The 12,050-nt window shown below is 37.5% G+C and overlaps 1 protein-coding gene across 7 annotated transcripts in view; it reads right to left on the minus strand.

Moving 5' to 3' along the window:
• SLC44A5 (solute carrier family 44 member 5) overlaps window positions 1–12,050 on the minus strand; it is a 344,022-nt gene that overhangs the window by 140,318 nt on the left and 191,654 nt on the right. For all 7 annotated transcript variants that reach the window (XR_013384133.1, XM_077905063.1, XM_077905065.1 and 4 more), the window contains one exon: window positions 4,053–4,101. Coding sequence is in view for 6 of the 7 variants with exons in the window: in XM_077905063.1 (XP_077761189.1) it covers window positions 4,053–4,101 (49 nt within the window). In the remaining variant the exon portion in view is untranslated. The remainder of the gene's footprint in view (window positions 1–4,052; window positions 4,102–12,050) is intronic.

The following is a 12,050-nucleotide window of genomic DNA, read 5'->3' on the forward strand; positions in this document are numbered from 1 at the left end:
CATACAGATAATATTTAAATTATTGATCTAGTCTAAATATAGACTAGAGAAAAATAAGAATAGAGAGCCAAGGATCAAGTTCTGTAGCATTCCAACATTTGGAGATCAAGTAAAGATTGAGGAAACTGAAAAATAGAGGCCAATGATGTAAAAGAAACTTCAAGTGAGTATGAGGTCAAGGAATTCAAGAGAAAAGAGCATTTCTAAATGTCAAATGTTGCTGCCAGGTTAAAACAAAAGACACCACCCATTGCACTTGGAAAGATGGAAATCATTGGTAACCTCAAAATCAGTGTGAGGAGAGTACTAGAGAATATATCTCTACTCGAGAGAATGTGAGGGAAGAGAGGAAGTCCTATAAGTCATTATGTGACTTATTTTATAAGTCATTTGGACTTGTAAAATAGTTTGAAACCAAAAGCCTACATCCATAGCACTCCCTTTGGACACTTTTAAATAGTCTCCAAATGTGAAAGAAAACGGAAGGAAATAAAAATAAATGATGTCATAACTGGTATAACAAAAAAGCACACCAATTATTTCAATACGTAGCCAATATGAGAACTTTATAACTTTAGAAGACAGCATTGTATTCTCACAATAACTTGAGACGTCTACTTGATAATGGCTCTAGAATTCACAAGAAGGCATCAGTACAATGCTTTCCATGTGTATCACTTAGGCCAGAAGCTGGACTCTTCCCTCAGTGCTTTGGCATTCAGAATTGAAGCAAAAAGTCTTGAAATTTCAAGGTTGGAAAGGATTTGGAGGTCATTTAATCCAGCTCCTTTGTGTAAATGGATCCCCTCTTCCACATTCCTAATGAATGCTTGCTTCTTTCTCCTCTTGAACCCCTTTCATGAGAGTGAATTTGCCACCTCTGCCCAATGCTTCAGGTAGAAATAAATGCATCTTATTACATTTCAGACAGATTTCCCTTGCTTTTATAATAACAGTTATTTTCAGCATTGTGAAACCTACCAATGTGATTATATGAGTCATATGTCCTTCATCTATTTTGTGTATAAAGGGAAAAAGGCAATTATGGAACATGTAGGCCTTTTATTTCTATTTACCTATCTATCTATATGCTGCCTCTTTCCAGAAAAAAAATCTTAAATGAAATGACTTAAAACACCTGGGTGCAATAGTTATTAAAATAGAAATAGAAATTCAAACTCCTGAAAAGAAATTCTTGACTCGAAGGCTAATGTAGTTGCTGGCATTGAAATTAAATTTATAAGTGGGCTTTCTACAATTCAGCATGAAAGGAGAAATATAGTGGATTACACAGTTCTCCTTATCTAAAAGAAGAAAGTATACTAATTCTCCATTAAATGAAAATTTTCCTTAGTTCTAAATTATAAGAGGAATTTCTCATGTAGCATCTTATGAAAGAGACTTATTTCTTTGTTTTCCATTTACATTCATTTTCACTGCCATTTCATTTTTTACCAAGCTCACAATCTCAATCCAATGTTTAAAAAAAAAAAAAAAAAAAACCCTTAAAAGAATCTGTTGAATATATGGGACAAAGCCAGAGCATTGAATAACTACTTTTCAAAAGGGACTGGGAAAACACTTTAAACTATCAATCATCCTTTTGGGGAGGGGGGGTGTCAGTATTATGGGGCATTGGTTCCCACAAGCCCAACTCTTAGTAGACAGGAACAAATGAGAAACTGAGCTAAAATCTTCTACTGCACTACCATCATTCCTTTACCTCTCCTAGAAATAACTACAGTTGGGTGATCACTAGGTACAAATGATATCCTGTGAACTGAGAGAAGTGTACAGAACATGGTCCACTGACAAGCAGAGAATGCTGGAAGAGTTGGCCTGAATATCTGATAACACTTTGAATCTTTCAGAAGGGAAGTGATACTGTAAGCAAAGGTGTTATTAAAGGCAGCCCTGCAGCTAGAGGTAATGTGAAGAATTTGGGGTTTCTCATTTGTTCATTAAACGTTCCAATTATATACCACATCTTCTTTATTCATTCATCTGTCGATGGACATCTGAGCTCTTACAGTAGATACATACAATGGAATATACTCAGCCATCAAAAAATCATATCTTACCATTTACAACAACATGGATGGAACTACCAGGTATTATGCTAAGTGAAGTAAGTCAGAGAAAGACAGTTTATCATATGCTCTCACTCATATGTGGAATTTAAGAAACAGCACAGAGGATCATAAAGGAATAGAGGAAAAATAAAACAAGAAGAAATCAGAAAGGAAGACAAACCATAAGAGACTCTTAATTATATGAAACAGAGTGTCGCTGGAGGGGCAGGGGGTGGGGGGATGAGGTAACTGGGTGATGGACATTAAGGAGGACACGTGATGTCATGAGAACTGGGTGGTACATAAGACTGTAGAATCACTGACCTCTACCTCTAAAACCAAAAATACATTCTATGTTAAGTAATTGAATTTAAACTTAAAAAAATTAAAAAATAAACAGTCTAATTACTTTCTCAGAAAGGAAATTATAGAAAAGTTATAAATGGGCCAACCGTGTCTTCCTGCGGTTCAACACCCACGGTTCTATAGTACTTTCCCCTGTTCTTGGATTGAAGATGGGGGAGGTATGCCACATACTGACCATTTCTCTTTGAAGGCTTCTGTGGTCTGCAGGACATCACAAACCATCACAAACAGTCCTCAGTAAAACTAACTTACTTTCCTCAGAGTGATGATCACAGTTGCTTAGACTTTACCTGGACTACCTGGTTCCATCATTAAGCTCTACGTAACTACAATTACGTAGTTATTACTGAAGACTCAACTCCTTCCTCACACCTAAAGCTAGCCAGGCATGACTCTGCTTTCTTCTCTGTGGCTAGAAAAGGCACGTCTTTAATCTCTATTTTGTCCGTCCAAATGTGGCAGCACATTATATTTGTACTCTTACTATTACTACTATCACTATGACTACTACTACTATTGTTGAATCTGGATTATATCTAGAGGTCCCTTGAGGCCAATAAGCTAGATTCAATTTTCACATGTTAGTTATTGTAAAATCAATGCAAGTACAGTAAAAGTAACCTACATCCTGAATGAGGCTGTTTGTATACTGGACCATGCAACGTATTCATGGTGTTACCATGGAAAGGATGAGAGATTTCAGACTTACTCTAAAAAAGGCATTGGTACACCTTTGAATAAGTAACCCCATTTTTTTTATAGAATTGGGATAAACTGAATACACATTTGTTAAAAGCCGGGGTATTATAGGCACATAACAGTAAATGCTAACGTAGATGCTGATGGTTGCAAGTGCAAACAAGCATGCTGATCATTACTTCACCTAGGAGTTTACTATGACATACAAATGTCAGAAATCGAGGTCAAAGCTAAGCAAAACCCAGCTACCAACAGCATAATTTTCTCCTCATTTTTACCCATTCTACCCTGCAAACCCCTTTCTGGTTAGCAAGAAGCCTGGGAATAGAGGGTAAAAGTAATAATAAAAGAGGCCTATGAATTATAGGGTAGCTTTTAAATGCCATACAGCTTTGAGAGAGAAGCACCCGTTGAGACAAGTACATATTTCTCTAGAGTAGTCCAAACTATCCAAAAGCTTACATGATGCAATGGTGAATGGTTGTCTCTAAGAAAGCTCTCTGCTTTTGGAAGCCGAGAGGCACAAATACCTGCTGTGGAAGAAGTTGGCATAGCAACTCTGCATTTGCAGTGGAGAATCACAGAACAAACAGGTGCATCAAACAACTACTCAAATGTATTTGCTTCTCTAAAGTGGTTAAACCTTGTAAAGCATTTCTAGGCTTCTCGTTTTAAGAAATACAAACACTTCAGCCTCATCATTTAAGGCAGCATATTTGCTGAATGGATGATATTCATGACTCGTGGAAAAATTTATTCTCTGTATTTTCTGTATATCAATAAGGTGACATTTAGGCTAAAAGTAAGTCATTTCCCCTTCATCAGATATGATTCTCCATTGACCAGAAAATTATAACAAAAGTAAACTTTTTGTGCTTGTTAAAAAAATATATTTCCAAGAAAATAATTGCTTACCTTTTGGCAACGGGCCCCTTGAAATTCGGATCATATGCATTTGGATAACCTGCATTTAAAAGAAAGAACTTTTTAAGCATATGTGCCAATGAAATGGCAAATAAACACATTTAGAGTACTAATAAAGAAAAATCTACATCTTGGCTACTGCCCAGGGCAGTGTTGAATTCATTCTTTGGTCCAGGGAAACACAGTTATGCCTTGATTATATCTGCCAATCCTCTTCCCTCTCTCCAGTAAGAAACAAGACTGGGAAGAGTTAAGGACCATATTCTATGCATACTATACACATATCTCCCACTGTTCTGTGTGGCAACATTATAGATTGCATCCAGGGTAGCAAAGCTTGGAGTCCTTCTGGTCTGCAAAGCCGTTTTACCATCTGCCATCACCAAGTATTGCTGAGTGCTCGTGAGGTGCACAGTACAACAGAGATGCCTGCTTATCTGGTTCTCCCCTTTCTCTCAGTAGATTAGGCTTTCCTTCAAGAAGTCGAAATATTAATTGGTCTCTGACATGTTGGCTATATGGCATATACAAGTCATTATTATATTATAGAAAGATTATTTTTTTCAGATCCTCTTGGCAGGCTTCATACCATCTGGAGAGATGCCCTAGTCATTCATTATTGCATCATGGTTGTGATATATTCCCCCCCATTTTTTAAACAGGACAAGGTACACACAGAAGAGTCTTTTCCTGTGACATGTACTACGTAAGCAGACTCAGAACCAAGTTCTGTAAAATAATTTCTGGTCAGTGATCTGTATTTTACAATCCCAAACCCCCAATGCTTCTCCCCTAATCTAAGCACTCACACCTCTTCCTCTAGGGATTTGTCCTTGTGAGAAGGCTTAGTCCTGAAATTAAAGGGAACATTTCAAAAGGGACTGGCCAAAAAACCTCATATGACTCTGCCTGTAAATGGGAACGTGAGTTCTGAGGACTCAGAGGCCTCTTCAGTGTAATCACAGGCTGAGGACAAAACAACAGGAAGGTAAGGACGCACATGGAACAAAAATCTAAGAGCCAGTCAATCAGTGAATATTAGTAAAGCACCTATTATAAGCCAAGGACTCCAAGGGCACAGAAGATATATAAGGCATTGTCCTATTGGAGACCTTACAATTGGTGGAACAAGATCAACGTATTGATTCATTCAACAAATATTTCTTGAGAATACCAGGCCCTGCATTGTAACATATGAACACTGAAAATGCCATATAAAACAATTAATAAAGAACCAAATTGTGTGGTATCTGCCTTAAGTGTTACAAGAGTTCTGAGAAAGTAGGTTTCATCAAGGACTAGAACAGTCAAGAGGGTCATATTCAAGAAGTAAGAATCTTGCTAAAGACTAGAATAAAACAAAAAGGAAGAAAAATATTTTGGATGGATGAAACTGGAATTCTGTTAAATTCAGTTGCTATTTATTGATCACCTGCTATGTGTTCTGGATTGAAAGAGGCACTGCAGGGGATAAAAGATTTACTGAAATGGTCTCTGTCTTCAAAAAGCTAATGAACTGATGAGGAGGGATAAAAATAAGAAAAGTACAAAAATTACTACAGAACAAAGCAGAACATGATATCATAAAAGGATACAAAGAAAGTGTTATAAGAGTTCCAGGGAAGGAAAGGTCACGGTCAGTAGAGATTAGTAAGGAAGGACTCTTAAAGCACAACATTTTGGGATAAATAGGTGAAGTTTAGACTTGTAGCAATGAATGAAGTCACAGAGGTAGAGATGCTTAGCATGGTTGTAGAAATGGTAAAAAAAATCAGCCTGACTGGATAACAGGATAGGAGGAGGGGACATAAAGCCGAAAGGATACAATAGGATCAGACTTCAGAAAGCCTGAAAAAATGAGATGGAAGTTATTTTATATATCCTAGGCCACAGGGAACCATAGAAGGATTTTGAACAACTACAAAAAAAAAAATGACCCGGCAAAAGCAGTGCTTAAGGAAGGGCAGTCTGCAGCAGTGTACAAGTTGAATGGCAAAATGCAAAGTCAAGGAGATCAACTTAGGAGTCTACTGCAATAATAGAGGTGAAGTAACGTGAGCCACTGTCCAAGTGGTGATGGAAGTGATGGAAAGAGAGATTCAAGATTCATCACAGAGAGTCGTGTGGCATAGAGGTTAAGAGCAATGGCTCTGGAGTCAGATTGCATGCCGTCTGTGACTGACTAGCAGAATGACCCTAGACAGGTCGTGCCGCCTCTTGAGTCTTGGTTTCCATATTTGTAAATGGAGATAACAGTACCTATGCCTTAAAGTTGTTATGAGGATTCAATTAATTAACACCTGTAAAAGTGCTCAGAACCATGTCTGGCGCTTCGTACGCTCCCCAATGAATGTTCACTATTAGTCAGTGTAAGTACATGAAAAAAATAAATAGAACTTGATGAATGACTTGGGGTATAAAAGAGAGAAGTCAAGATGGCTTCAAGTCAAGCGACTACAGACCTAGAACTGTCATTCTCAATCACTTTTAGTCTTTGGCCTAGGCTTTAGGAAAGATTGAAACACTTTGGGAACATTAGTAGGTGGAAGAAATTGTAAAGTTATTATAAGAAAAAGAGCATGAGATTGATTTTGAAGTGACATCTGATTGTAAGTCCAGCATTCATTCAGAGTTAAGAAACTGGAATCTTGAGTCAAGTCTTGAGATACATATATGGAAGTCACGAAGTTTATATCATGATAAGTGATGAATTCCATAAAGAAAAACTTCAGGGTCTGTTGGTTACAATATTATTATAGCAACAAGAACAACAGTATTAAACCTGTTTTTAGCATTAAATGCTAAGTGCTGTAACAGGAACTTCATTTGCATTGTTTTGCTTACTTTGATACAATAACTTTATTAAATAGGTAGATTGGAAACCATTGTTAGATTCACTTTATCTATTTAAAAAAACAAGGCACGGAAAGGCTAAGAATGTGCCCCACCTGGGACCCACACTGTCTAGTTCTATTGGGGCAGAACAGATCCTGCTGGCCATACCCTACATTGCCAACATTGGTTTATACTCCAAGGGGAAGCATGTAAAACATTTCCTGTTTGAGAAAGTCCATATATACTTCAGTGTTGAGTTCTCTGACACTGTCAAATTCTCTTTTCCTCACTGCTTCTCTGACTCCGCCCACCTGGGAACTGACCTCCTCATAATTAAGAGTAAAAAGTGAAAATAAACAGTCACAGGAAGGAAAACATAAAAGTGACATTCAAGAAAGTGGCATTCAAGAAAGCCAAAGAATTCCAAGAAAGAGGGAAGATTACAAATTCCACGGAAAAATGATTACTAAGTGAATGTTTATTCATACCTGGGACCACTGTAAGTACTTTGCACACAAATCTGCCATTTTGCACAATGTCACAGAGAACACAATGTGACTCGTACTCCTGTGTACTGTGCAATGCAATACCCCCAGTATATTTATTATGTTATTGGATGCTCCATAATCTGTGAGGTGTGTCATTATTATCATTCCGTTTTACAAATGAGGAAGTTGAGGTACACAGGATGGCTAATTTGCCCCTCAGCTAACAAGAGGTGGAAGTGGGATTGGAAGGCACATGGTCTGACCCCAAAGCCTATGTTGAGCCACTTGGCAGGAAGTTCCTCTTTGATGATATCAAAGAAATGCCATAGATAAGTGGGGATAGGAAGCAGGTGAAAAGGGATTAGCAACTTACACTGATCTTGTAATTATTCACTTTTTACATTAGAAATAGGCAGAACTGCTTTAAAAGAATCTAGGTTGGAGGGGCGCCTGGCTGGCTCAGTCGGGAGACCATGTGACTCAGTCTCAGGGGTGTGAGTTTGAGCCCCACATTGGGTAAAGAGATTACTTAAAAGTATCCAGGCTGGCTTCCAATTTTGGTGTGATTTGTACCTTACAAAGAGAAAAAGTAGATCACAGTGTAAATGAAATGCTATTGTCAAATCTGTCTGAAAAGCTGACACTTTCTGATTGTAAATCCTGGCCGCCTTATATTTCAGTTGAAAAATATACTTACGCCACAGTCAAACGATAAGATTTAGCTGATTCCATATAGTAATGACAGCTGGAAAGTAATGACTTCAGCCTACCCCACGTGCTGCCAGAATTTGTATTGTCATGCAAATTTTTTATTTTCTGGAATCAATACAGGCCCTCGCTTTTTCAGAGGCCCTCATGTGCTCTAATTGCATCTCTGGAATAAATAGACTGAAAGGCCAGCTAAGTGAAAAGAGCCACAACACTGAGCCATCATATGGCTTAGCTAGTTGAATATAATTCATATTTCTAACTTCCAGAAAAAAAATACTTATAATTAGGTAATCATTTTAAGAGCTGCTTAAGTTCATGTGATTCTCCGGTCACCAAAATTATTATGACAACAGAATCACAAAAAGAAATTCATTATAGAAGTTACACACTTGTTATTATAGTTAACAGTTTGTATTGTACTTACACAATGCAATTTATCTTACTACAAATCATTCATGAGGATTAAGGAAAATAGTCCAGGTAATTAATTCAGCTCCTGAGTGTGGATTTCACATGACTCTGTTGGACACAAATGGTAAGATAGAGCAGCCAGGCATGTTTAGAAAGACTCTTTTCTTTAAAAGCTATCTGTTTCTCAAAGAAAAATGACAATAAAACTATCACTGATCAGTTACAAAAACCAAAAATCTGAGAGCTTTAAGTTTATTCTTTCAGGTATATTCTCCAGAGAATGTAATGTGGTTTAGAAAACCAAAAGGGAACTCTAAGGCGTGGCAAAGTAGAATTTAGTGACCAAGTCAGATAGCTCTCCAAAAAGCAAGGGAACATGGTGTAGTACAAAATTAAATCTTGCCTTAATATTCAACAGCTAGTGGAAAATTGTGAATAATCAAGCACTTGTTTTACATTTGATTTTTTTACAAACATGTTTATGGCTCTGTCTACAAATGAGGGCCTGCCACTTCATCCAGGGATAGGAGTCCCTTTCCTCCAATCTCAACAGAGGAGAAGGAAGTGTTCTTTGCCATTTCTTACAGGGAGATATCCCTACCTCTCAGCCCAGCACACATGGCCTCTCTCCAGCCTCATCTCCTACCATCCCTTACTTCAAACTTGATCTTCTAGCACTTTGGTACTGCTATGATTCCAGCCTACATCAGGTGTTTTGCATAGGGCCCTTTTAACAATATGCCTTTCCCTTCTTTGTTCTGTTGACAAGGCTAAAGAAATCTTACAGTTCTTACAAATTCCCCCATTCATCCTCTAGGAGAAGGACAAGGACAAAACATCCTACTGGCTACTGTGCCAGTGGGTACTGTGCCTAGAGACCAATGCTGAGAACTTTCTTATAATTCCATCCCAAAGTAGTTAATTCCACTCATCTGTGAGATGTACATACTTGTATTATTTGCATTGTTGCACTTGGTACACTATGCCTCAAGGCATGTGCTGTAGTAGACAGATGCCCACATCCTAATCCCCCAAATTTGTGAATATTTTATTTTACAAAGCAAAAGGGACTTTGGGTGATTATGAGATGGGGAAATTTTCCTGTATTATCTGGGTAAACCCAATATAATTACAACAGTCCATACATGGGGAAGAAGGAGACAGAAATGTCAAAGAAGGAGATGTGACTATGGAAACAAGGTCAGAGTGATGTGATAGGAGAAAAACTCAACTGACCATTGCTGGCTTTGAAGAGAGAAGGGAGTCATGAGCCAGGGAATGTGGCAGCCCCTAGAAGCTAGAGAAAGTAAGAAAATGGATTCTTCCTTAGAGCCTCTTGAAAGAAATGCTGGGCCTATCCTTTCACTTTAGCCCATTGAGACCTATTTTGGACTTCTGACCTCCAAAACTGTAAGATAACAAATCTGCATGATTATAAACAATTACATATGCGGTAATCATTAAAGCAGCAAGAGGAACTAATATACATGACTGTTTCTCCTACTGGATTAATAGCTCCTTTAGGGCAGATACCAGATCCTGGTTATTGTTCTCTTGCTATTATCTACTTTGGTGTCCCATATATGCATAAATAATAGATAATAAATATTTCTGGAGTAAACTTTTATTAAATGTCAGTGTAATTTTGAATTCTTATATCTTTAATTTAGGTTATGAAAATACAAATAGGAGATCAATCTTAACAATTACCAGCTAGTCATTGTAGATAGATTTCAACCTGGATTAAAGACAAGTTAATAGACTCCTAAAATTGCATTGATGTGAAAAATTACTCTCTGTTAACTCAGCATCCAATTTGTAATGTCAAGACCAATAGGAGTTAACAAAGGAAGTAATGGAGACAGTATCCCATACTGGTGAATAAAAATTGGGCAATAAAATTCTTGGTATCAAATGTCATTTCTGCCATCTACAAAGTGCATGATCTTGGGAGAATTACTGTTTTTCTCTGTGCAGTTTCATTTTTGTCATCTATAAAATGATAGTAGCAAAACAAATTTTAAGTAACAAAAGGAGGAAACAATTTCTGCCTTTGGGGTGACCACTGGAAGCAGTAAAATATATGAAATCACTCTCATAAACAAAGTAGATCAGTGTAGTGCAACGCAACTTAAGTTGAATTACCTCACTGACTATAAGTGACATGAATAGTTCTAGAAAGGTTTCCATGATTAAGCTGGATATGACATTTATGGAATAACTTTTTGAAGGAGAGGAATTATGAGAATGCTTAAAGGGAAGAATGTATCATATGGGAAAGCTGGAAAAAGCACATGCTCAGCTACAGCAAAGAGCTATTCCTGGAGGAGGAGACATGAGAGCAGTTAGAAGAATGACATACATCATATGAAGCTGGAGTAGGATTTACAAAGCCCCTCAAGTCTTCTGAGAAAGTAATACAATTGCCATGTGTTTGTGTATCTGTATGATGCAGAAGAAATAGGAAAGTTAAGGCAGAGGGACCAAGAAGAAGATTGTTGTCATATTTCAGAGTTCAGATGGTAGCTGCTTGACTGAGGCTGCAGCAGTGAGAGAGGATGAGGTAATTCCAAAAGCATTACAGAGGAATACATTTGATGGGGGTGAAGGAAAGGGCAGGGTGTCATGCTTCATCACCTAGTGATGGCAATGCCTCAAGCAGAAAATGATGTGCATTCCAGAAATTCATCTAGGACAGAAACATGACCCCACATTGGACATGGCAAGATTAATGGAAATGCAAATGAGGCTCCTTCAGCACTGATTCAAGCCAAACAATACTGTGGTACCATCACCTTACAATGGTTGTTTTTCTATCAGTCTGAGTAACTTCCTAAACGTATAGATTGATAAATCATTCCATGCTTCATCAAGAATGCCAAATCTCCTGCTTTAAGAAAGGGTTTTCTAATCACAGGGTTGGTTTCTAAATAGTTCACATCATCATTTGAAATAATTCACCCTATATGAACACAAGTCATTAACATTCAGTTAAAACGTCAATCTGGAAGTAATGCCGAAAAGAAACAACCTCCACTTCCACTAAACAGGCAAAAGAAAACATTCATAAAGCACTCAGGCTGCTTCTTCATAGACTGATTTTATAGGCAGTGCTGAAAGATGCACGTTTGGGGGGCATTGGAAATGCACTTCTGAAAAAATGATTTTTCTTGACTACTGTGACAAAGCAGTGAATTTGTGCTATAGAACAGCCATGAATTATTGGATAATCACATATCTTCTCAGAATAAATAAAATTCTGAATCAATATTGATTTAAAAAGAGACTCTGGAAGCAAACAAGAACATGAATTGAGTTTGAAGGTTATCAGCTTGGGGTTTCTAATATTTCTTTCTAGCTGTATTCATATTCATTGCCCAACATGAGGCACTCAAGAAAAAAAAAAAAAAAGAGCAATGACATACTCTAATTGCACTGGAGCAATTCCTTATTTTCTTCCAGTATCATAGGTTATGCATTTCATTATCACACAAGACCCTATTCCCTTACCTCCTAAAAAATATAACAACTTCATAATCAGAGA

Source organism: Canis aureus, chromosome 8, assembly GCF_053574225.1.
Source record: "Canis aureus isolate CA01 chromosome 8, VMU_Caureus_v.1.0, whole genome shotgun sequence".
Taxonomy (NCBI): Eukaryota; Metazoa; Chordata; class Mammalia; order Carnivora; family Canidae; genus Canis; species Canis aureus.